Raw genomic sequence first — 27722 nt, forward strand, 5'->3', positions numbered from 1 at the left:
TAAAGGGCCTCTCCCACTTGTGCATTTCTCCTCCAACCTTTAGTCAAATTTGCTCCGTCTCCAAAAATGGACAATCACACACACACACCTTGTGCATGTCCATCTCCATCCTCAAACCACAACAACAAACATGGTAGAACTCTTGCGGACAACAGGCTACTCAAGAGGAAAAGCTGCAGCAACAGTTTTTTCCTCGCTTTGGTCCAGGAAATATAGCAAAAGAAGAAACCTTTATGAAGGCAGCACTGGCTGTCAAAAAGAGAACAACAGGGCCAAAGTGTATTTAAGAGTTAGTGCAGGAGCAGCTCTAGATCATGAGAGCTACAGACAGTGGATGCAGCTCAACAGACACCAAGTCTACAAATTATTGACAATGATCGAACATTCCATTGCTAAAAATTACATTAAATGCGAGGTACAGTACATGGTATTCCCTTATTTTCTCAATAAGAAAAGCTTCTGGTTCTTTATTCCATAAGATACACTGCTGCTGCACATTGGTTGCCATTCTGGTGAAGTAATGCACCATGCAGTAAGGGAGGTTTGTTTTGGTACATTAGAACAGGAATCCAACTGTACAGGAGTTCTCCAACACTAAGAAAACAAACTGAAGAACAGTGAAAAAGAGCTGGATGTTGGAGGAAACCTCTGTTTGACAAGAGATTGGAGGAAAAATTTGCAAGCGTGATGGCCCCTTAAGGCTTTCCATTGTTTCACAAAATTAAAAATGCATGTGGGATTATCAGATCTGAGATTTGAAGAGGTAGCTGCACAAATCAGATCAGGTCAAGACAAAAGCGTTAAGTTTGCGGATTTTTATTTCGCGGATGACACCCTGGATGTACCCAAGAATGTCAGTGGGTAGTTTTAAAGTTGCCGGCATTTTCGAGGCTGAGACAGGGAGCCATTCATTCTGGAGACAGTTATTTTCTTTACCTGTATTGTAAATATGAGTGTGTGTGTAGACACACACGCACAATACACATACAAATAAATAATAATTAGAAAATCCTCTCACAAATAATCAGAAACAAATTTATTAAAAATGTGACAGTCTACCCTCAAGTCTGTGTTTTATTTGTATGTGTTTTGTGTGTGTGTGTGTGCAGACACACACACACACATATATATATACAATACGGGTAAAAGAAATAATTGTCCAAAGGGCAAACACATAAATGGAATATACAGTACATTCCTTTGTACACATGTAAAAATGTACTGGGATGGCCCAATTCAGTGCCGCCATTTGAACGCCAGCCCATTTCAGCGCCAGACTATTCAGCGCCGAGACCTTTCAGCGCCTGTGCGTTCCGTTCAACTCGGAAACTATCTGTCTTTCATTAACGTGGTATATAATAATGTATACTACACTAGATTTATATTATGTTGTATTCAACTTATTAATATTCGGTGTTATGAATGAGAGAGAGAGATGGGTAATTGAGGTTTTGTAGTGCAGGCACCAGTCTGGTGCCTGCACTACAAAACCTCAATTACCCAGAGAGATTAGAATGTGTGCAACTGCCTAGCCTATACTACAGAAAGACAAAGGTTTACAAACACCTCAGAGGGCACTATTTAATTGAGTGTCCATACCTGGAGCTGGCAGATGCCTGCCCCACAAGGGGTCACAGCTCAAGGTTGATGAGAACACAAGTTCAGAAAAATACGAGGGCAAACTTTTTCAGAGTGAGAATTGTAAACTCTTGGAACAATCTGCCACAGTGTTGTGACAACACCAAGGGTGAGCTCTTTCAAGACCAGACTTGACCAACACTGGCGCAGGTACAGACACATTCTGGAGCTGGTGCATGTCCAGTACTTGCCAACAGTGCGTAACAGAGACGTGACTGACTGCCCAAGCGGCTAACGGGCCAATCAGTGACAAAGAGGATAAAAATAAAAACAAGGGTAGCGCAGTATCATCAGTAAAATGTAAAATAGGTGGAGTGGCTGAGTTATGAATACCTGCCCCTTGATTTCAACAAAATTCAGAATTCTTTTCGTTTTTTGGTATTGTTCAAATAACCCGCTTTAGTTGTTGTAAAAACTGAAGTCTCACAACAAAATGCCCAAATTGAGAAACTTTGGATAAGTTAGACCCTTTAGGTAATTTGACAAGGGTAAAGTACTGAGTTCGTCTAATTCAAGGGGTTCAAATGTACAGTACAGTATTTGTTTACAAACTTGATTCAAGATATGGTCACATGATTTGACAGTTTTGGTTATTTTCTATAAAAAAATGGGTTACCTTTAATTGTTAAATAGAATATTTATATTTGAGAATCAATTCAAAATAATTAACTTTATAATTTGTTTTTTATGCAATTATGTAAATGCAATCAGTGACTAGTTTAGCACTTGGCATCCATAATGAAATCCAAACTAGCTGTTTTAAAATCTTCAAGTGATTTATTTCTTTTATTTTGATAAAATAATGTCCAAGACACCTTCAATATATAATATGTAACTACTGTACAATAATTATAGATCAATTAGCAACACATATCTTCACCCAATTTTGTATCACAACATTACATACAGCACTGTACGGTATATTACACTTGGGGGTACAGATGTGAAATTTTATACTTCCACACAGATGCTTATCAGGTTGAGGACATAGGCTGCTGGACTAAATATTTGAGCAATGAAAGTTAATTACTTTTTAAAATATCCTCTGCCTTTTACCCTATGTAAAATATTCTCTAATCATTTATTCCAAGAAATGGAGGAACATATATACAGGTACCTGAGTTAACAAATATATTCAAGACATGAAAATGAGCAAGGTGTAAAACTAATAAGAATATAGTACAATATTGTAAAAATAAATTGTGAGAAGATCGACTTATCCTGAACCCCTTGAGTATGATGATATTGTATTCAGGGGCTGAATTCATCATAGTCAAGGGGTTAAGTCATCATACTTAAGTGGTTAATTCATCATATTCAAGTGGTTAAGTCGTAATAGTCAAGGGGTTAAGTCTTCATAGTCAGGGGATCAAGTCATCGTAGTCAGGGGGTTAAGTCATCGTAGTCAGGGATTAAGTCATCGTAGTCAGGGAGTTAAGTCATCGAAGTCAGGGGGTTAAATCATCATACTTAAAGGATTAAGTCATTGCAGTCAGTGGGTTAAGTCATCATAGTGTACAACCAAGCAGAAGCTGGTGTTTCTTGCAGGTTAGTGTTTGAAATGCCATTACGTATGTATATTACTGATGGAAAGGTTAACACATGCAAAAATGTATTCTTATCTTAACTGTTATGCCTTGGTCCTTGTGGGAGCTCCCATCTTGAGGGGACTGACACAACACAAGACTGACAGCTTTCTTGTGTGGTCCTTTTATTACTTATACAACTGTACAATTACCATAATTCTAACTCAATTTCCTACCTGTCTGGAAGTAATGTATATTTGGTAGTCCGTGAATTTAATCCTACAATAGATCATTAAATAAAAACACTCCCAGTAGCAGAAAGGCTCTGTACAGTATGCATTACTTCTATATTCAGAGTTTTTACTGCATTTAAATAAGTAGGTTAGTAAGTAGAGATAAGGTGGATAGACAAGACAGGGTATGGGTGAGTGAGAAATGTGTGTGTCACATGGGGGAAGAAGCAGGAATGGGAGCTAACTTGGTATAGGTAGGAAGCTGTTTATAAGCCACATAATTGTGTGGTAAGAAGCAGCAGGGAGGACAGAAGTAAGTAAGTATATACAGTATACAGCTTCCAAGATGTTAGTACAGTACTACAGTTGTAAATAAATACACGACTTAGAGGCTGTATATACAAGACAGAGACAACTAAATATACAGCATAGATTTTGTACTTTAGAATTCAATACAAGTATAAAGCAAAACAACATCAATACTGTAAGGGATGATTAGGTACAGTATGCATTAACTCCATAAATAATATATGTCGACGAACTTGAGTGCAGATAAACTTAGGACTGACAATGTTAACAGTAAAGACAAAATCTAAAGACAGGAGAGCCAGGTGAAGAAAATAATGACACAAACAAATACTAACAATCTACCGTACTTCACTACACTTAAGAACATTTTTGTCCTGAAAAATGGCTAAAAAGATTTGAAATTGCAGTCCCCTGTAGGCTAAAGAATCCCCAAGCTGCTCTCTCTGGTAGGCTAAATCTCATGAATTAGTTACAGAACATGTACAGTAATTGTTTACCTAAATACATTATTATTTATTTAACTTAAAAAAAGGGATTATTATAAATACAAGAGCTGGATTTATAAATGATAATAATGATAAACCGATATGATTAGTACCCTTTCAACAAAGTAATGGTACACCAACTCTTCAGTACTAATAGTGGTACACCAACTCTTCAGTACTAATAGTGGTACACCAACTCTTCAGGTTCTAATAGTGGTACACCAACTCTTCAGTACTAATGGTACACCAACTGTTCAGTAATAATAGTGGTACACCAACTGTTCAGTAATAATAGTGGTACACCAACTGTTCAGTACTAATAGTGGTACACCAACTGTTCAGTACTAATAGTGGTACACCAATCTCACTTCAGTTACAGTGGTACACCAATCAGTACTAATAGTGGTACACCAACTCAGTACTAATAGTGGTACACCAACTCTTCAGTACTAATAGTGGTACACCAACTCTTCAGTACTAATAATGGTACACCAACTCTTCTACTACAATAAAGTAATAATAGTGGTACACCAATCAGTATTAGTGGTACACCAACTCTTCAGTACAAGAGCTGGATTTATAAATGATAATAACTGTTCAGTAATAATAGTGGTACACCAACTGTTCGTACTAATAGTGGTACACCAATGTATTAGTGGTACACCAACTTTCTAATAGTGGTACACCAACTGTTCAGTAAGTGGTACACCAACTCTTCAGTACTAATAGTGGTACACCAACTCTTCAGTACTAATAGTGGTACCAACTGTTCAGTACTAGTAGTGGTACACCAACTGTTCAGTCCTAATAGTGGTACACCAACTGTTCGGTAATAATAGTGGTACACCAACTGTTCGGTACTAATAGTGGTACACCAACTGTTCAGTAATAATAGTGGTACACCAACTGTTCAGTACTAATAGTGGTACACCAACTGTTCAGTACTAATAGTGGTACACCAACTGTTCAGTACTAATAGTGGTACACCAACTGTTCGGTAATAATAGTGGTACACCAACTGTTCAGTAATAATAGTGGTACACCAACTGTTCAGTACTAATAGTGGTACACCAACTGTTCAGTAATAATAGTGGTACACCAACTGTTCAGTACTAAAAGTGGTACACCAACTTTTCAGTAATAATAGTGGTACACCAACTGTTCAGTACTAATAATGGTACAATAACTCTTCAGCACTAATCAGTAATATTTTTTTAACTCTTATAAGCGTTACTATCCACTACAGTCGCACTTGCAACATTTATCTCACCATTTTTATTAGGAAACATCATTAGTTTTAAAAGTAACTTAAAATTATAATGGTAACAGCGAATGTTGGCAAAAGTCAATGTCTGCGTTCGTTCTCGGTAACGTCTCACTAGAGCATAACACCATCTTTCAGTATGTAGCAATGACTCGTGTATTCAGTTGACAGTTAGGGTTTCTGGAGTGCTTAGTATGGGCATCATAATAAAAGTTGAGTGAGTATTAATACTTTCAATCCTTAAATAGCTTTTACTCTTATTTTAACAAAACTATGGCCACACTTGAAAAAAAAAATTAAGCTGTACCATAAGCTACAATCTTAAGGTGGTGTACTATGTGAAGGAGCATGGTAACTGAGCCACAGAACAAGTGTATAGTATGGACCACCAACTGTAAAGAAAAAACAAAGACAAAATGAAGTCAAGAAGACAGCAGGTTACATGAAATGGTTTTCTTGATGTGCAGATTTCTTGTTTAAATTTTCATATTTGGAAACTTCCTAATTTTATCCTTGCTACAAAAAAAATTATGTTTTCTGTCACATGCTATTAAGTTTACTTCTAGAAATATCACTGAAAATTTATACTGTATACAGAAATACTGTATCACGTTCGATGCCAGTACCTGTACGAGTAAACTTTAAATGCTTAGATACACTCAAAAGTTTTCCCAAATATTCCCTGCTGAAATATGGGTGTGTCTTATATGCTGTAAAATATGGTACATGAAAAGAAGTAAAGAAATTCAACATACAGTAAACTTCCTCTAATCTGGACTAACTGGGGAGAAAGCCTGTCCAGTTTGGCCGAAATGCCTGGTTGAGTGCGGTCTGTACAGCATGTATTATCTATATTGTAAGGCAGAAAATTTGAGAGGGAGGGGTATTTTTACTAAGAACACTGAACCCACTGCAATTTTTTAGCCTAGACTTAACACTCTCGGGGTTTTTAATACCATATGAATAATTTTTTTTAGCCATTTAAGGTTTTAACGTCTATGGGAAAAAAAATACCTTTTTCTCGGTCTCTCATTTGCTCTCGGCAGCTTGGTGCTGGCTCTCAGTACAAATGTACTCGACGGTGAGTCACTGAGCAGCTGGTGTTGCAGGGAGCTCTCTTTCGTCTGACAGCAGTGTGTACTGTCTCAACCATCACACTTTGCTCCATTCAAACCTTATGCCCCCAAAAATAACTCCATTTTTAGTTTATATATACAAGGAGTATTTATTTAGATAAACTGCTCAGGATTATTTTGTATAAAAATCATGTTTCTAACTTAACTAGAACCAATTTTATCAACTCCAGTATAAACATTTCTAATTTTTTCATAAAAGATTTGAGTTCCCATCATTATATGTGTCCAAATATTTTGTTTAAGGATCTTTTATTAAAAGAACCATGTAGAGAATTTATTCAGTATCATTATGGTACCAAATTCATCTTTGGAAACAATTATAAGAAATGCAGTGTTACCACAGTGGCAGCTCCCGCTTGCGGCAATTTTCCCCACATACTAACCGGATTTTGGTTGTTTTTCTGGTTTGGGGATATATGTGTCTGGTGCTAGAGGATCCGGATTAAGCGAGTCCGGGTTTGAGGGAGTTTACTGTATAATAGACTGAATTGGACAAACAAAATTACAAAATCTGTGAGCTTTGTCAATGGGATAAAATATATTACATATATCCAGTGTTCATTAACTGGCATATAATGATATATGAAGATCAAAAGTGAAAAGCTTGAAAGGATTTATGTTAGTAGTGTGTTGTAAGATATGGTTCAGTTGCTGCTGAACCTTAGTTAGTTGTGAATGCCTGATGCACTGATGATGAGACTTGGTAGCCAGATACTGTACCTGTATACATAGAATAACTATGAGTAACATGTGAGAATATGTAACTGTACATGCATGCAAATTGTGCAAATTGTGAACTTCTTGTATAATAGGTAGCTTTAACTTAGGCAGAGGACATTAAAGGTATAGTCTTTAGTAACTGGTAACTGGGGTAAATAAAAGGAATCAGAAAATAAAATAAAGTCTTCCTTAATTGTACTAAATCTCTGTCAATCAAAAGAGGAAGTCACCTTTTTGTATCATGTTATGGTACCAAATTCATCTTTGGAAACAATTATAAGAAATGCAGTGTTACCACAGTGGCAGCTCCCGCTTACGGCAATTTTCCCCACATACTAACCGGATTTTGGTTGTTTTTCTGGTTTGGGGATACATGTGTCTGGTGCTAGAGGATCCGGATTAAGCGAGTCCGGGTTTGAGGGAGTTTACTGTATAATAGACTGAATTGGACAAACAAAATTACAAAATCTGTGAGCTTTGTCAATGGGATAAAATATATTACATATATCCAGTGTTCATTAACTGGCATATAATGATATATGAAGATCAATAATGAAAAGCTTGAAAGGATTTATGTTAGTAGTGTGTTGTAAGATATGGTTCAGTTGCTGCTGAACCTTAGTTAGTTGTGAATGCCTGATGCACTGATGATGAGACTTGGTAGCCAGATACTGTACCTGTATACATAGAATAACTATGAGTAACATGTGAGAATATGTAACTGTACATGCATGCAAATTGTGCAAATTGTGAACTTCTTGTATAATAGGTAGCTTTAACTTAGGCAGAGGACATTAATGGTATAGTCTTTAGTAACTGGTAACTGGGGTAAATAAAAGGAATCAGAAAATAAAATAAAGTCTTCCTTAATTGTACTAAATCTCTGTCAATCAAAAGAGGAAGTCACCTTTTTGTAATCTCGATCACAATGTTACAATGCCATCCTGGTAAATGTGAAAACAAGGCTCAGGAACCAGTGGTCTCTATATGAAAACTTCCACATACAACATGGAACATTCAAGTACCCAATTCCCTCTTGATAAAACATTCTCTCATTCACAATAAAACACATCCAACATACTTGATGTTCACGTGTAATTCTGCATCACAAACTTGACTAGACATAATGACCACTGCAGTTCCTACTTGGCAAGACGGCAAAATATGCATCAATAGTCGAGATGCTGGTGTGTAATGAAGAAATCTTGAGTTCCTCTATGGTTATGGTTGGCTTAGTCAGACAGGGCTGTGTCATTGGCTAAGTCTGGCAAAGCTGTGTCCTCCACCAGTAGTGAATCTTCACCTAAGATACTGCACAGCTCCTGCAAGATCAAATACGTTAACAGAGATTAAATATATCACAGATTAATGTATGACCCAACAATAAATGCAAGATCAAACACAGTTCCTACAAGATCAAACACAGTTCCTACAAGATCAAACACAGTTCCTACAAGATCAAACACAGTTCCTACAAGATCAAACACAGTTCCTACAAGATCAAACACAGTTCCTACAAGATCAAACACAGTTCCTACAAGATCAAACACAGTTCCTACAAGATCAAACACTACAAGATCAAACACAAGATCAAACACACTTCCTACAAGATCAAACACAGTTCCTACAAGATCAAACACAGTTTACAAGATCAAACACAGTTCCTACAAGATCAAACACACTTCCTACAAGATCAAACACAGTTCCTACAAGATCAAACACTACAAGATCAAACACTACAAGATCAAACACACTTCCTACAAGATCAAACACAGTTCCTACAAGATCAAACACAGTTCCTACAAGATCAAACACAGTTCCTACAAGATCAAACACAGTTCCTACAAGATCAAACACAGTTCCTACAAGATCAAACACACTTCCTACAAGATCAAACACACTTCCTACAAGATCAAACACACTTCCTACAAGATCAAACACACTTCCTACAAGATCAAACACACTTCCTACAAGATCAAACACACTTCCTACAAGATCAAACACAGTTCCTACAAGATCAAACACACTTCCTACAAGATCAAACACACTTCCTACAAGATCAAACACACTTCCTACAAGATCAAACACACTTCCTACAAGATCAAACACACTTCCTACAAGATCAAACACACTTCCTACAAGATCAAACACACTTCCTACAAGATCAAACACACTTCCTACAAGATCAAACACAGTTCCTACAAGATCAAACACACTTCCTACAAGATCAAACAAGTACCTGTACCACCATAAATGTCACTGTAACTCTTTCAACTCCAACTAAATTTCACATCATTGTGGTGGAGCTGTGGCCCCATCAATGAAAGGTCTTAGGTTTCATTCTTGGCTAGAGTGGAGGACTGGCTTCTCTCCTTGTACTCTTGGCATTAAAATGAATAAGTCATCAGATGTGCTTGCCAAAGGTGGAGCAACTCTTTGGTGGATTTGCATCTGGTCAAGGGGGTTAGTGAGATATTCCAGTCACTGCAATGCTAAAGACTTAAGGGGTCACCACACCTACCCAGTCATCCCACACTATAAAAAAAAAAAAAAATGCCCCCACCCCTAAATTTTTTGTTTATATCTTTCTTCAATCTGTCCATATTGTTGGGTCCATCTTGATGAGAGTACAGTAGTAAACACACCAACAAGTCATTTCCCTAGTGTATGGACAAAGGAGATTCAAGCTTTTTTTCCTGTTCTCTTGTAAGGCTTTTCCAGTACTGCACTGGGCAGGGTGGCTAGAATCAAGAACAATAGACTCTGGCACCATTTCCTGTCATTTATCCTCTCTCACAAGTGTAAGCCATTCTGTTATGATATTGTCTTTCCATAACACAGCCCCAAGATTCCCACTAGACATCATCCATTATCATCACAGTCTTCCCTGTAAACCACTTGACACTATGCTCTCCAACCATACCAAAATAACAATAGTAATTATCATATTTTGTATGGATATGCTTATCCCTCCTCCAGAGCTCATTTCAAAAAACATATCTTCTTCTGCATATAAACTGCAGCTTCTCCAGTGTAGGACATAGAGGCACCTTAAAATACATGTCTTTCCCACAACATATGAACTGCAGCTCTACAAGTGTAAAATGGACATGCACCTTAATCTCACATGTTCTTACCTTTAATCTCTCCATCTTGGTGGGTATATCAGACAAGAGAGATTCCAAGTGCTGTTTTTCCTCCTTCAATCCGAGACGTTTTTCAGAGTCGAGACGATCAAACTTCCACCCGCCCTCTCCATCAAACTGTAGTAGGTGTGTGTGAAACTTCCTGAGAAGAAACAATACCAGTATTAGGATACATTACACATTTGGTAATAAGAGTTAAGAGTTGCACTGCACTATCCATCAATAGTCTTGTTATTATTTCCCATCATACAGAAATATTAATGTTGAGTAGTTACCTTTTCATGGTCACCGCCAGTATCCTTAAGCTAGTATCTGGGAACCAGGCTTATACTATACTGTATCATCAGCCAATTTTTTTATTCCATTTCCTGATTTATTTACAAAAGGTTCACTATGGTATCATATCAAGTACCAAATATGAAACCTACTAACATAGGCTTCACTCTATTATCAGCCACCAACTATCACACAAAATATTCTGTAAGCACACAAACATCACTCTATTGGTGCTTTAGGGCGGTCATAACCAGACATGGGGGCAATTTTTTAGTAAAAAGGATGAAAAGAGCTGCAGCAGCAAGGTGCTGCCAGACATGGCAATGGTTTTCTACTGAAGTTGACAGCTAGACATATATTTTATTATTATTTCCTCCACTTGCCAACTTACTAGTCAGTCTGTTCTTTGAGTAGTATTCATTTAGACAAATGGTTATATGGTAGCAAAGGAAACACATGGTCAGAGAAACAACTTTAGTCCTGATGTTTTGTCATGAAGGACTTTCTGAAAGGATTAGACACAAGGTACCCATGCCCAAGCTTGTATCCCATTCGTCTGTCCCCATGATGGCATTGACGATGCATGATTGGTCAAATAGGTGAGTGGGAACAGACCAATGGGGGACGAGTTTGGGCATGGGATCCACCTTATAAGCAAGCAGTATACTCTTTGAGAAAGTCCTTCATGATGAAATGTCAGGAGTGTACCTAAGGATAAAGTACCATTAATAAGATCAACTTTCTACAGTACTTTACAGGAATTTATATTATCCAGAAAGGCTCTTGTCCCATGTTGCAGGATAAGAGTAAGTTAACCTGTACCAAATTTTGCAACTTCCCCAGTTTAAAACCATAAGAAATTAGAGGTTGACAAGAACTTCATCTAATGGACCTAAAAATGTGTCATATTAAAACAATCAACCCAAAACATGTGTCAAATTTAAACAATCAACCCTAAACATTTGTCATATTTAAACAATCAACCCTAAACATGTGTCATATTTAAACAATCAACCCTAAACATGTGTCAAATTTAAACAATCAACCCTAAACATGTGTCATATTTAAACAATCAACCCTAAACATGTGTCAAATTTAAACAATCAACCCTAAACATGTGTCAAATTTAAACAATCAACCTTAAACATGTGTCATATTTAAACAATCAACCCTAAACATGTGTCATATTTAAGCAATCAACCCTAAACATGTGTCAAATTTAAACAATCAACCCTAAACATGTGTCAAATTTAAACAATGAACCCTAAACATGTGTCATATTTTAACAATCAACCCTAAACATGTGTCAAATTTAAACAACCAACCTTAAACATGTGTCAAATTTAAACAATCAACCCTAAACATGTGTCATATTTAAACAATCAAACACCTCAAAGTTTCTCAGGAATGTCTAATTATTTTCTTCTTGCCTTCACCCATAATTTTAATTGATAGACTCTCCTCTGAAATGTGTTTAAACAACTGGCAATAAAGTGCATTAACAAGGAACAACTGACCATAGAGTGGGCCGGTGTGTGATGGTGAGGAGGGTGATGCCGTGATCCTTGGCTGCCTGGTACATCTGGCCCTCAACATCAATGCTCACAGCACTCGTACATTCATCCAGCAGGGCATACTGTGGCCTAGTGAGAGAAATATCCATTCTGATATACCTGTCTAGTCATATGTCTTGCCTGCTGGTGGCATCTGCAGAGAGCAATGCATCGGGAAGTCTTTGGGGAGGGACATGCTGTTGATAGGTGATGCTGGGCTGAGTGAAGTAACAGAGGTAAAACAAGAGAGAAATTTAGGCTCTTGTTATGGAAGGGGAAAAAACAGCACAATACATCTGTTACAGCAGTAAGAATGTAAGAATAACTGTGAATGAAGTGAGATTTGCATTTGCTTCTGACTCCAGCTACTGTACTCTTCATTAAAACAGGAAAGGACATGAAAGGTTAAAATAAAATCTACCTATACTACTTACAGTATTTGACCTCCACTGTCCCCACATACTGCAAGGGGTGGATCAGAGGAAACAGGAACATCAAGAATGAAAGGAAATGATCAGGGAGGCGAAGGACTGCAACAGCAAGAAGTAAGTAATCTCTCCGTTAGCCGAATCTTTGATCAACGGAACTCTCCAATAGCTGATATTTTTTTTTTTTAGTATTCCAAGAAATTCTGGGAAAAATTTCCCCATCCTGGGAATTTGAACAGATTTCCAAGAGATTGCATCATGTTTCCGACACCGGGATATGTGCCAAGTGTGTTGGTTGGTAGACTCAAGAGTGCCCCTCAAACTCTTGCATTATGACACCCTTACTTCATTGTCTGCTGCCATTGTACAAGATTGTTTGCTCAGTCGCTTACTGCTGTTTTTGGATAAGTAAACAACAATACACAATACAGTGACCCCTCCGTTAACGAACTCAATCCGTTCCAGAAGGTCGTTCATTAACCGAAAAGTTCGTTAACCGAAACCATTGTTTCAATGGGTTTTTGGGTAATTGGTTCCAGCTCACCGAAAATTTCCTAAATTCAACAAAAATGGTAGAAAAGTTCACTTACTTTGAGGTGTGTATGTAGAAGGCTCCTGGATGATGATGATGATGATGGGATTTAGAATGGGGGTGGAGGAGAAGGAAGAAGATAAGGCATTGGGGTGGAAGAGAAGTCACCCCATGGTGCCATTTCACCCATAAAATTTTAGCTCTCTTGGTGTAATTCAGGATTATTTTCTTTAAATCAACACTGCACTGCATTATATATTGTCAATATGTAAAATATATTTCAAAATGACCAATAATTTGCTTGGAAACACAGAAAAAAAGCGTTTAGTTGAAGAGAGTCTCAAGCAAGATGTTACCTCCAGTGAAAACAGAGAGACTAACTCCTTTTTGCTGTGTTAAGAGGCTGGATGCCGTGCATTAAACTAGTCACTTTACCTTCAATTATGTTCAATAATTGTTAAAATGACTAAAAAATTGAATATTAAACTTTTAAAATTATTGAATAGTATAAATTTCTTGATATTTACTAAAATAGTAAGGAATTTAAGCCCTAGAACCGATTAATGTATTGGCGGACTGATACTAAAGCTGGTTGCCCGGTCAGTGCAAGCGAAAACATGTTGAGGTCGGTTCGTAAGAACTTCGTTAACCGAATTTTTTTCGTTAACCGAATTGAAGAGCCTTATGGAAGGCAGTTCGTTAATCGAAATTACGTTAACCGAGGTGTTCGTTAAACGAGGGGTCACTGTACTGCATATACTATACAATATAGGTACTATATAGGTGTACTGAACCAGTTTGTACATTATGTTTGAAATACATGAGTCACCCAAAAACACAACTGAATATGATATATCAGCATGTTTTCTTTTAATACCATATAGGTACAATGGTGAAAAACATAAGAAAACAATGAAATTATACAATAATACTATACAGTAAGTATAAAATAAGAGAAAATGAAGTTGAAAGGATATTCTGTGTGACATAGGCAAGGCAAGTGACTGGCTAGACTCAATGGAAAATCCCCAACCCCTATATAACAACAGTATGCAATTTCACTTTTAAATCCCATATTATTTAGGTTCATTTGGTGTCGGGGTAATAAATTCTGGGGGGAAAATAATAAATTTCTCTGAAAGAACAACAAAAAAACACACTGAACCCTAGTAGAGTTATTGAGTTTGTTTATATATACGAACAGCTGACCAGCTAGCAAGCCCGGGCATCTGCCTGTCTCTGTTATTTATTTATTTATGTATTTATTTATTTATCTATTAGCGTAATGTTGTCACCCAGAGGATGATTATGAGAAGGGAAGGAGTTGTTTATGTAATACAGAACTACAGTACAGTACAGTATCTCTTTATATCTCCAACAAACATTTTTTAAATTATTACGTCGTTGATTTTCAGGAATGAATCACAAATACTCAAAACTGTGAACCATAAAGCCGCATAAGGCAACGGTCTACTGTACCAGGTACTGTACTGTATGTACTCTGACTGTAAAGGTTAAATGTCTCCCCTTTAATATAGTTCTGGTAAAACAGTGATCACTACAGAAGATTACCAATGATTCATATAAATAAATGACACCAATAAAATTTAAATGTGCAAATTTTGCCTGGTGTTTACATCATGACTATGTTTCACATATATGACTGGTGAAGCAGACAAACAGTGTCCAAGTATGTGGATCAATGTTAGCATGAAGGAATGTACTGTACATAAATATGCACATGTTGTGAAACTTAGGACAAATATTTATTGTCCACAATGCATTTAAAGAAAGAACAAAAAGGTGATTACTGAATAAAATCATAGAGACAAACACATGAACATGAGTGATTGACACATACTTGTGGTAGAAGAGTCGGGCCACCCCCATCCTCTGCTTCTCTCCTCCAGACAGGACATCCTTCCAATCCTGTATGGCATCCCATCCTCCCTCTCTTATCACCAAGTTCTGGAGGTTCACAATACACAGGATGTTCAACAGGTTGTCATCAGTGAGGCCCTTGTTTTTCATGTCTTCATATGAATCTGGGTAGGTCACCTGGTCACGCAGGGTCCCTACTGACATGTATGGCCTGTGGGAAAAAAGCTGTATCATCAGTAAAAAGTACAGAAAAAGCATACTAGTGGAGCATTTTTTATTTGTTTTAATTGTAACCCACAACTCCCTCACATCATACAGGCTACAGTCAATCAAAGTGGTGTAAAATTAAACTGAAGGGGAGAGACTTACTCATTGTGGGATGTATTTACAGATCCCCAAACTGTAGCGTATTAAACCAGAGGAACTTAAAGAGCCTTAATTGACAAAGTAACGGCTCTAAACCCTAGCCACCTCCTTGTCATGGGGGACTTTAATTATGGTGATATTGACTGGAGAAATGAATCCACGCCAAACGACATCAATAATCCCACCACATTTTTTTCGTAGAAACTCCGAGAGACAATTTTATATTCCAACATATTAAAGATACGACTCATCATAACTAACGAGGAGGGTATGGTGGCCAAGCTGGAACATCTAGCCCCTGTTGGCACCAGTCACCACATAATGTTGTCCTTCAGATTTAACTGTTACTTGATTCATGACAAAAGCAGGTCCAGGTTCAAACATTACAAAGAAAATTACAATGGGATGAGGGAGGAGATGAGGAATATACACTGGTCTGACTTACTAAGAAATAAGAACGTAGATACTGTACTACGCTGAATATCATAGCCAGTAAAGTTAACCATTTGATCGATAAATATATACCAAAGACCAAACCCAGTGCCTCCAGGAATACAAGACGACCGCTACAAATGAGCCATGCAGTGGACGACAAAGTTAAGAAGAAAACTCGGGATTTCAAGACGTGGGTTAGGACAAATGATGAGCAGGACAGGAGGATGTATGCCAGATCCAGGAACCAAACAAAGTCAGAGTGTAGAAGGGCTGAAAAATATTTCCAGAGGCAGATTCCAAGTGAGGTAAAGTAAAACCCAAAGGCTTTTTACCGCTATGTAAAGTAGAAATTAAAAACGTGAGTAAGATAATCGGACCTAAGGCTTGAAGATGGTAGTTATGCAGATTCTGACCAGGATAAGGCAGAGTCGTTGAACAAATTCTCTTCCTCAGTGTTCACAAGAGAGGGTGCGAACAATTATCCAGTGTTTGAGGAAAGACGGTTTGACACAGAGCTGACCTACATTGTGTTCTTGGACGAGTTTATGAGAAATAAACTGTCAAAGCTAAAGATTCACAAGAGTCCCGGCCCAGATATGGTACACCCCAGAGTGTTTAGAATACAATACTGTGTAACGAGCTTGTGGACTGGAAAATGGCTTACGTGAGTCCTGTATTCAAGAAGGGCGATCGTCACTCCATGAATAATTATAGACCAGTGAGCCTGACCAGCATAGGGTGTAAAGTACTAGAGAGCATCATAAGAGATGCCATGATGGAACATCTACTACAAAACAACCTTGTAAAGGATTGCCAACACTGTTTTATGCTATCCTGGGATGATCCTGCTTAACACAATTACTCAAGGTACTGGATGTTTGGACTCAAATTCTAGAACAAGACGGAAATATAAACGATTATACCTAGATTTTGCCAAGGCTTTTGACAGAGGATAGAAGTAAAAAGTAATATGTCTATCATGAAAGTAATTTAACAACAAATTACAATACTGTACTGCCTGTCCATTGGTATGTAAAATACAGGTATCCCTTACTATATGGATGGGTTAGGTTCCTTGAAGATCATTCGTTAAGTTCAGTTCACAAGCATAAAACCTACCTAACTACAGTGGGGTATGCTATAACGAACGGATCCTACTACGAATATTCCTATAACGAACGGTTTTACCTATAAAATTGAGAATGCTATAACGAACGAAACTCCTACAACGAACATTATTTAAAATTTTTTTTTTTTTTTTTTACTAATTTATTGTTTTTTTATTACAAGTATTAATGATATTGGTTATTTCAGGGGTTTAGATGCATATTTATGCACTTTTTTACAATTTTTACAATTTTATATTATATTTTCAGTGTTAAGTGGTTGCATTTGGGGCCTGGAACGGATTAATCCTATAACGAACGAATGCTATAACGAACAAGGTTCTAGAACCAATTAGATTCGTTATAGCATACCCCACTGTACTGTACTGCAATCTAAATACAAGAAAACCCCAATATTATACATAAAAGTATTAAAGTAGTTCATAAACAACAATATTACCTACTTAACTACTTTAAATTAGTACCCAACTACAGTAATTTAGTACCTAACACATTGGAAAATGAATAAAATATCAATTTGGTACTACACATTACCTTAAGAAGGGTGGTCAGGGCTCACAACAATGGGTGAGGAGGGGTGAGTTGAGTAAGGGTCATATAAGTGAGAATAGCTTTCATATAGTAAGAGGTGTGAGAACAGAATATTTGTATAAGATAATATTCATAGAGTAAACATTCTTACAGTGAGTGATACCTGTAAAGTGTTTAATTATGGTTTAAATAAACCAAGCATGAACTACCACAGTGAAGATGTTGGATAATCACACATCAACATACAGAAAAGTCAAGACTTATCTGGTGGTTAGCAGTAGGTTCCCTGTAAACACCATTATCATCATTATCATTTTATGGCTATTTTCCATGTTTGTAGGGGTTAGCTGTGATTACCTGATGGTAGTTAAATGATTCTGCAGAAGAATATACCTTGGGCCTATGCAAAATAGGGGATTAGGTTCCAGGCTCTCATTAATTCTCCATAACTGGTTACAGGAAGGGTAAGTCTTATCATCAACTGGCCAGTGTATGTGTAGCCCACTATACTGTACTGAGTATAGATGTCTACATAACTCCAACTTTATTCTATAGATGCTTTTTCTTTATGCTTTCTTCCTTGGTGACATTCAATACTGAGGCTCTGAGAGAGCTGCCAAGATATATACGGAGCAACTAACCATTGGTATGAAATATCAAGGCCACGATCATGGCTTTGATCCTGTCTTGAAATACGTGAATTCTATTTACATAAACATATTTTTCTTTTATTATTTCATATTTTATAGGTACAGTATACATTTATACATTTATTAATATATTGTCACAGTGCATGTTAATTTATCCAATCGATTCAGTATGTGTGTCAAATTTATATAAATAAAGAATTTATAATTTGTTATTTACTCTATAGAATTAAAAGATAAAGAGGAGATTAATAGTAAATCAGCTTTAAACGGGGTATTACTGAATTTCAGTCCTCATAAATTTGCAAATCCTAAACTCTACACATTCTAAAGTTTCAATTTATAAACATTTATTTGCCCATCCAAATGTGGCACAGTAAGTGGTGTCTGTGTACCCTTCACTGGTTATTCCTGTGAATCAGCTCACCTGAAGGAATGGAGGCTGTTCTCACCAGGACTGCCATACATATGAAAATATCTGATTTACTTTGGAAGCATCAAAAAGAGAGAAGTAGCTTCCAATTACACAGTTTATGATCAAGTTTTTGTTATTCTTCTTCTTCTCTTGATAACACACTTACTCTTTCTCTCATCATATACATGTAAATATATATATTTACCTTTGAGGAATGTAGAACATGTCAGAGGTAACAGGCTTCTGCAGGTGGCCACTGTATACTGGCCACAGACCACTTAAAATCCGGAATAATGAACTTTTTCCACACCCATTTGGACCTGGAGAGACATAAAACCATGATGGTTTAATATTTACAGTTTACAGCTTATGGTATTTAAATTAAGACTTATAATTTATGTTAATCTTTCTTTTTTATATGTAATGATCATTTCTTTAGCTTTAAAAATATTTTTAATAGCTACATGTTCAGGATGTGGGAAACAAAAGTGTCTACAGTATTTGGACAACGGTATGAAAATAAGATCTAAAAAGTGAAGTTGTCCCCAATTAAATATCTGACTATGAAAAGTATGCCTGAACATAACACCGGTGAGATGGATGAACACCAAACACATGCAAAACAAAAGAGATTCTGTGTGAACAAGAAAGTGACTGATGTGACAGGTCTCACTGGTGAATTAACTCAGTGATCAGAGTGAATAATTATAAAACATAGTTGCCATAATAATGTTTTAGGAAGCTGCTCATGTAGGTGTGTAAAGAAGACATTTATAGTATGTTTATGACCCTAAAACTCAGTGTTATGACAAATTTAAACCTAAACAGATACAAAATAATATAACCAAGATGTAACTGAATATCCAGGTCTAGAGACGCACAAGTGAATTTTCTTTATACTGTACTTACAGTATACAGGGAAGAACACTTCATATAACTACTGATTGTAAACACAGTGTACATCTTCTAGTTGAGTTACCTGTGATGAGGAGGTGCATCAGTGGTCTGACAGTGAGGGTGAGAGTCGGTACCACCACATCACAGTTTGGCGTCACAATCGGAACATTTTCTATTATTATAGTCCCATCAATGCTCTCTGTTACAATACCTGCAAAAATTAAGACAGATATTAATAAAGAACAAAAACAAATTACAGCAAAAACTTTTCTAACATGTTAAGGTCACATGTAGACCCAGGCAAATCTGCTTGCTTTGTCGTCAGGCGATGCTGGTTCAGTCTTGAACTGTGATCACTCACAAATTGTATAGTTCATCATAAAATAGTTAATCACATGCATAGCCCCAAGACTAGCCATATAAAAGAGCCCTTGGTGGCTTAGAGGAGCAGTAATAAGTGTCTAGCTGTCAGTAGGGCTTGTCTTGATATGGGCAGCTTCTGCCTGGAACCTTTACTGGCTCACATTCAGTTAAGACTTTAGTTTTCTGGCTGAGGTGAGCCTACTGTACTGTAATTAAATTTGATCTCCAATAATTATACAATATTGTATAGCTCAATATAAAAATACCTACCTATAGGGGGGGTGATGACTTATAGCTCTAATCTTAACAGCAATTATAATACTGCATACATACATATCATCAACAACATTTTATGGTCATTTTCTACGCTTATGTGTGTTAGCCGCAATTATCTGATGACAGCTGCTGGGTAAAACCAAAACGGGATCTACAGTACAGTTGACCCACCCACCACCACAAACCCAAGGCACCAGCCAAGAAAATGCACCAGAGACCATGGGATGAGCCCAAATCTGTTGACCCAGTTGCCACCAGGCATGTTGAGGCAAAGTTTCAGGGTTGGATGCCCTTTCTAATGCCAACCCATCATCAACATGTATACCCATTTTTCAAGCATGTGTGGGTTAGCTCTCCATGCTGCAAAATCTCTTGTAGTCATTCTTGACATGTTCTTAATTGTAATGCTCTTTCTTACAACCTCTCCCCATGTCAAACTTGGCCTACCCCTGGCTCCCCTCCCCTCCACATTTAGGCTCATGCACCTCTTGACCCAATTGGTCTCATACATTCTCCACACATGCCCAAACCACATCAGTTTGCCTCTATGCAGAACTTTACCAATACTCTAAATACACAGCCACCTTCTTAGCTGTGAACAGAGCCTCCTGTTTTAAAGTGTTGCTCTGCACATCCGCCTCACCATTCTCATTTCAACTCACCCAAGTCTTCTTATGACATACTCTTCAATTCCCCATGTTTCATTGCCTTGCAACACCACAATTCTCACACCAGCCACATACATTCTTCCTTTTATGCAAAGGGAAGGTCCTCTTGCTGTCAATTAAGGCAGCAACTCTCTAAACTTCCTCCAGCCACTTCTGAGTCTTGCAACTAAGCAGGTTTCAGCACCCCCAATGATACTGATTATGTCACCTGGGTAAAAGAACTCATTGGCACAGTCAAGGATGTTGAGTTTTCCAGCTTTGCACATACAGGACATTTATTCAGCAACATCCTGCAGCTACACTCATTTTCTGGTTTTTTATTCTATTCCTGCCTTCCACTTCTGAAAATTCTCTACTGCTTCTTCAATAATATTTGCTATCAGCACTAAGTCATCAGCATACAACAGCTCCCATGGTAGGCCAGTCCTAAAGGCTATTAATATTGCCTCCAGCACCATGATAAACAGATGGGGGCTCAAGACAGACCCCTGATGAACCCCAACTTTCACCTCAAATTCCCTCCAAAAATTATGAAACTGATTGATGAAAAACAAAAACAATGAGAAGTTTATACCAAAAAAAATTATCCAACTAAAAATTAAACTCACATAAAATATGGTAATACAAACTGTCAAAGCTGATGATACAACATTCTTGAGGTACGGCAGGAGAGTAATGGCTTGATATGTAAAGGATGTCGAGTATTGTCATTAATAGTAAGGAAGTATAAGAAAAACTGTGTATGGAAGTGGAGAGAAAGGAGGAACAACCAGAGTGAAGACAAGTTTTAGAGTGATAGTCTGGCTATGGAGAGGAGGAAGGTAAAGCCAACAATTAATAAAATGATAACTGTATTGTATACCCTTTTGTTTTTTAAGATATTTCTATAGTTTTCAAACATATTTCTGCATTTTTATATATAATTACAGTAAAAGGAAAACAGGTAATATTTAAAATGAAAATACAAATTAAAGTGAAGCAAAGTAAAGAAAAGTTTTAGGTATGAACTTGATGAGGGGTAGTAAGAATTGACTTAAATTAATGAACCTGATGAGAGACTGAAAGAGACCATGCAGTAGGGAGAGCTGCCATCAGGTAATCACAGATAACACAAGCAAGCCTTCAAATATCCTATTTCTTTTCAAATACCATAACAAAGCAAGGTCAATAAAGCCTTTATTATCTAAACATATAAAACACAGTATATATGAAGATTGAATGATTGTGTGTGCATGTAACAAAAAAAAATAAAAAATAAAATTGGTACTGTACAGTACAGAATACAGGTTGTACCTCTCTAGTCCGGCATTCTGTGGTCCGGAAACTCCCGTGGTCCGGAACGATTTTAGTTTGTCCAATAGGTAGATAGGCAGCTTTTTTTTTTTTTTTTTTTTTTTTACTTATCTGAATTATTATTATTATTACAGGAGTATTTTGCCCCTCAGGCCCTAATGTGGGTCAGTGACCTATTCCCGGGTGGGCTAATCCCCTTAAAAAAAGAAAAAAAGCCGCAGGAAATTAAGGTTTGTTTACATCCGGCAGTTCGGCTGCTCTCTCTCTCTGCTTGTCTATACAGAGTACAACATTTAACCCTTCAATATATATGAGCAGTAAATAAGTGTTGCTTTCATATTCTTATGTAGAGTAATGACAATATGTTTTCACATGTGTGCACTTACATATGCGCAGTCTCACTTTTTTTTTTACCATTAATGGTTAGCTACTTACCTTATATTGTTCCATTTATTAACATTAAATAACATTACAGGTACTTCAAGCAACCATATTCATTTTTTTACATTAATTTTACTACAGCTAAACTTAGTCTTATTTTCTTCAGTTTTATATGTAGAACCAATCAGTCACTGGTTTTGTAAGCTTTAACATAAACAATGCCGGCAGCCATCTCGTCTCCTCTAATATTCCACGTATTATTAATAAATTGTATTGTTAATTTTGCACACACGTACATTAATTCAATAAAAACAAATTCAGAAACATTAATTAAAATATATATGAACAGTAAATAAGTGTTGCTTTCATATTCTTATGTAAAGTAATGATGATATGTTTTCACGTGTGCGCACTTACATCTGCAATCTCTCTTTTTTCTTTACCATTATCGTTAGCTACTTCTATTGTTCCATTTATTAACATTAAATAACATTACTTAAAACAACCATATTAATTTTACTACAGCTACAACCAAGGTCTTATTTTCTTCAGTTTTATATGTAGAACCAGTCAGTCACTGGTTTTGTAATCAATGAATACAATGCTGTGTCACTTCCTCGTGTGTTTTAATATTCTACGTATTATTAATGAATTGTATTGGTCATTTTGCACACATAAACATTAATTCAATAAAAAAGACATGTACAAAAGATTCATTATTGTTTATTACTGAATGTCTTTTTGTACAAAAGATTCATTATTGTTTATTACTGAATAAGAGAAATGACGCTGTTTACACGATTATGCACGTCGTCTGCACGTTGGCGGGCCGTTCAAACCCGTCGAAATTCAAGTTTCCGCTGTTAAAATTTTTATTTATTTATTTTTTTGTGTTCCAATAAAATACGTTAAGAATTAAAAACTCGCGAAATTTGAGAAGCTACTATACGACATTTAACCCTTCAATATGTCTTCAAAGAGACCATGATGCAGAGAAAGTGGTGCTAGTGCTTCCAAGCATAAGCACAAGTCACTATCTATCCAGGAAAAGGGTGAATTTCCATGGTCAGGCAATTTCCATGGTCCGGCACCGGTCAGGTCCCGAGGTTGCCGGACTAGAGAGGTACAACCTGTATAAGTACAGGTAGTAGGTAGTAGGCAGCTATCAAACAGGAAGGTACTACTGCCTGGGAAGATATTGGAAGCATAATTTGTTGTCTAATGGTAGACCCTCCTGCCATATGGCATCACGAAAATTGTGACCAAGTCCCAGGTTGCTAATCTGTCTTTCTGCCTCATTTACACACAATTGCAGGGTCTCATTTGTTTCTCTTACTTTGACAACACAACATACATACTGTACAATATATCGTTTCTCACTCTTTTATTTATTTTTGTACAGTATTTATTTATGGCTATTATTATTATTAATTTATTTTTATTAAACGTGATTTTTATTGGTTATTAATTTATAGTACACTTGTAATTATTTTTATAATATCTTCGTCCCCCAGGCCCTGATGTTAGTCAGTGACCTGTGCCAGGGTGGGCTAATGCCTGTAAAATAAAATATAAAATATCTACCCAAAAATACGAGTACAGAGACATTCTAACTTGGCCACCTGCCAATTCCACAAACACACGTTCACTTCATACACATACAGTACTCAGCCATGCTCTTCATTTTTTCTTGTTTTATAGCAACATGCCATCTTCATGGATATGTAGTGTAAAACTTATATAAGTATCGGGTATTTAATTTATATTAAGCTATTTTATATATATATTATCTGTGGCCATGGAACCTGACCCCACATTTCCCATAAGCCTTAAGTCTTGCCAATCACATGGCTTTTCAGGAACCCAACCCCCGCAGTTGGCGAGGGACTACTGTATACCTGTAGAGTATTTCTTCTTACAGATGTTTGCCTCATTTAGCTGTGTACAATGGAGCAAATTATATATTTGAATTATAAGGCTGGTAAACCATTTATGTGCAAGCATGAGGAAAACAAAGGAGGAACAGTAACAGAGTTCAACTGACAAAAACTTTACAATCCTTACCATTTATAATTGGCATTCCATTACTGAAAGAGAGTATGGCTGAACGTTCTCGCTCCGGCTGCTGCTCCCCGTCCATTATCACTGTGGGTCGCTTGTACCGCCCTTTTTGTACATCTTCGAACACCTGCAGCATGTTACCAACTCGTGCAGTATAACCGGCCAACTCTACGATCTCCTATAATGGAAAGAATGAATGTTAAGAAAAATTCCTGAGGCATTATACAAAACTTATGACAAAATAACAGTTGGAGACAGATAGTGGTACATTATGAAAACCAATCAGCTATGATGAAGATATGAGAGAACAGAAAAAGTACAGCATTAACATGTAGACAATTTTATGGTATTCTGAGGACAGTGATAAAAACAAAAATTTATGAGCCACCATGTTTGCTGGAGCTGATGGTAGAAACAGTGAGTACACTTCTACAGATGTTGGTGAATTATGGGAGAGCAAAACAAGAATGGTGGACAGATGAAATAAGTTTCTTAAGAAGCAAAAATTGAGTTAAAGTCAGTCAATAGAGTGAGGATTATAGTGAATTTAGTGACTTTGAAATGGTTGGCGGTTCAGTGCTGTCGGAGCTCTGGCACCTCTGTTTGATTATTGCAAAAGGGGAAATAACATTTGTCACTTCCAAAATAGTATATTTTTTTTATTATTCATATAGATACGATAATAATTTATGTAAAGATTCAAGCTACTTAACTTCTTATATATTTAAAGACTAAACAGGATTTGTATTGGTCTAACCATGTAATACCCGACGTGTGAGAATATCGTGAGTATGGACACTCACAGGTACACTTCCTGTCCAAACGTTTCTGCGAGAGAAACGGTACGAGGCAGAGTTGCCAACCAACCACTTTTGATGCTAATATTCAGTGATATTCATGGCTTTAGCAATAGTTCATTAGACGTTCTTTCTTTCATACTTGATTATTTGGTGCCAATTTAGGTGGCTAAAAGTGCAAAAAAAATGATTTGCTTTATTTCTAAGTTTTTAACTTGGATTCTTTAAATATTCTCTGACTCTGTACTATTTGCCATATTTAAGGACAAATCTAGCATTATTTCTATAACTGCGTAGCAACACTGCTAAGCCTGCTCTGACTCAGTTGCATTAGTAAGGCTACATCTGTGGTGGTCCGTGGATTACTCGCAAATACTAAATTTAATTTTCCTCACTAACAACCCTATGGCTTCTAAGCAAACAACATTAACTTCTTTATTTCGTAAACAAGCTGAGGAGTGTAACAAGAATAATGTACAAGAGACTGATAATAGTAAAAGTGACAAAAGCTGTGTTTCACCTGCTTCTAGTGCAAATTTTCTAACCGGGTCCAAATGCAGTTCTGAAAGTAATGGTGCTTCGAAGTCAGGCTTGTATCCCTGTGCAGATGTTTGGACTGAAGAAATGTGGGAAAAAAGAAGGAAACTTATCCCAGGTTAGACTTCAAGGATGATAAACTTGGGTGTAAATTATATGCAAACATAAGAAATCTGACACTTTTCACTTCTATGGGTTCGAGGCTGTCAAATGAATGGCAAATGTGCCAAGTATCATATTATGGAGACAATCGAAGTACACGCTTGAAGTCACTCAGAAAAAAAATTGTTGATCACAAACTATCAAAAGCTCACATTGCTGCTCTAAGTGTTGAAAATAAAGCTCGTGAAGATGCTCTTGGAAAATTATGTGACACTATGAATGCTTCGCATCTAAGGGCAACTTGTTAAATTTTTCGTTCTGCATATTATTTAGCTCAGAATGACAGACCATACTCTGATCACTTCGGCTTACTGGAACTTCAAAACAAAAATGGTATTGATATTGAATTTGGACTGCATTCCCGCACTAGTGCTACAGACATCATTAATCACATAGCCATTAATATGAGTAAGAAAATTTGCCAGCATATCAAGCAGATAAATGGTAAAATTTCTGTTCTCATTGTTGAATCAACTAGCCTGAGCATCAAGACTGCCCTAATAGTTTATTTGAAATGTGAAAGTGATAAGGAAGGTGATCCCAATTTTATGTTTTTAGATCAAATTGAACTGCCTCATCAAAAAGCTACAACTATTGCTAAGCATCTATTGAACTGTCTCAATAACCATGGTTTTGATGACTCTTACTTGAAACAGAACCTTGTAGCATTTGCTAGTGATATATACTGTATAATGTTATGGTAAATATCATAAACACACATAGGCACGGCTAGGTTTATTACAAAGTGATGAAATGGATAATGTAAAGTGGGTAGTCCACAAAACATGTAGCTATGTCTCTCTTTATTTGAGTGCCCCATCAAAGAAGTCCGTTTTCTCTCACTTCAGGACTCCTGAGTCGTCCGTTTTCTCTTAATCTTAGAGTGCAGTACACCAGACACTTATTTATTTCTTAGTAATGACACAGAATTTGAAATTGCAACTGGGGTTGCAATTGTTGAGGCAACTTAGAATGTCTGATTACAGTTGGAATATTCAAGATCCATTGTGAGTGATGTTTAAAGCTTCAACTGTCTTTATGGTTGGTAAAACTTGTCAAGTCTGTCAGTGTGAGTGGCATGTGTGAGGCCTTGTGTTTGTACAACCGCTAAATATATAAATATATAATGTTATGGTAATTATCAGAAACACACACAGGCATGACTAGGTTTATTACAAAGTGATGAAAAGGGTACGGTTAATACTGTAGTCCACAAAACATGTAGCTATGCTTTTTTTATTTGGTCCCCCGTCATACGAGACTGTTTTCTCTCACATCAGGACGCCTGAGTCCTCCATTTTCTCTCTTAATCTTAGAGTGCACCAGAAACTTTACTATTTTTAGTAATGCCACAGAATTTGAAATTGCAACCCCAATTGCAACTGGGGTTGCAATTGTTGAGGCAACTAGTTATGTCTGATTACAGCAAATGTGTTATTGTCAATTTGTAGGTGAAAGATTTTATCCTCAATAGATGTAGGTTAACATTTCACCTGTAGGCAAATGCTTAAAAAATGCCTAAGTAAGGAAGCATATTCCTTTAACACATAATATCTGACCAGTATGGGGAGGATCATCATGTCTCCGTCAGGGGGTCGTGGAGAATTGGTCCAGCGTCACTTTTTGGGGGCCTCAAGAC

General features: G+C 36.8%; 1 protein-coding gene across 1 annotated transcript in view; it reads right to left on the reverse strand.

The window, feature by feature from the left end:
* Window positions 1–8161: 8161 nt before the first annotated feature.
* Window positions 8162–27722, reverse strand: part of LOC121853499 (ATP-binding cassette sub-family D member 2-like) — a 37411-nt gene continuing 17850 nt past the window's right edge. The window contains exons 5-11 of the mRNA XM_042347649.1: window positions 24591–24765; window positions 19628–19756; window positions 18854–18968; window positions 15108–15338; window positions 12251–12376; window positions 10449–10599; window positions 8162–8633 (exon numbers count right to left, since the gene is read on the reverse strand). Of these exons, the coding sequence (XP_042203583.1) occupies window positions 8544–8633; window positions 10449–10599; window positions 12251–12376; window positions 15108–15338; window positions 18854–18968; window positions 19628–19756; window positions 24591–24765 (1017 nt within the window). The 3' untranslated portion in view covers window positions 8162–8543. The remainder of the gene's footprint in view (window positions 8634–10448; window positions 10600–12250; window positions 12377–15107; window positions 15339–18853; window positions 18969–19627; window positions 19757–24590; window positions 24766–27722) is intronic.

Source organism: Homarus americanus, unplaced genomic scaffold (genome assembly GCF_018991925.1).
Source record: "Homarus americanus isolate GMGI-L3 unplaced genomic scaffold, GMGI_Hamer_2.0 scaffold4896, whole genome shotgun sequence".
NCBI classification, from domain to species: Eukaryota; Metazoa; Arthropoda; class Malacostraca; order Decapoda; family Nephropidae; genus Homarus; species Homarus americanus.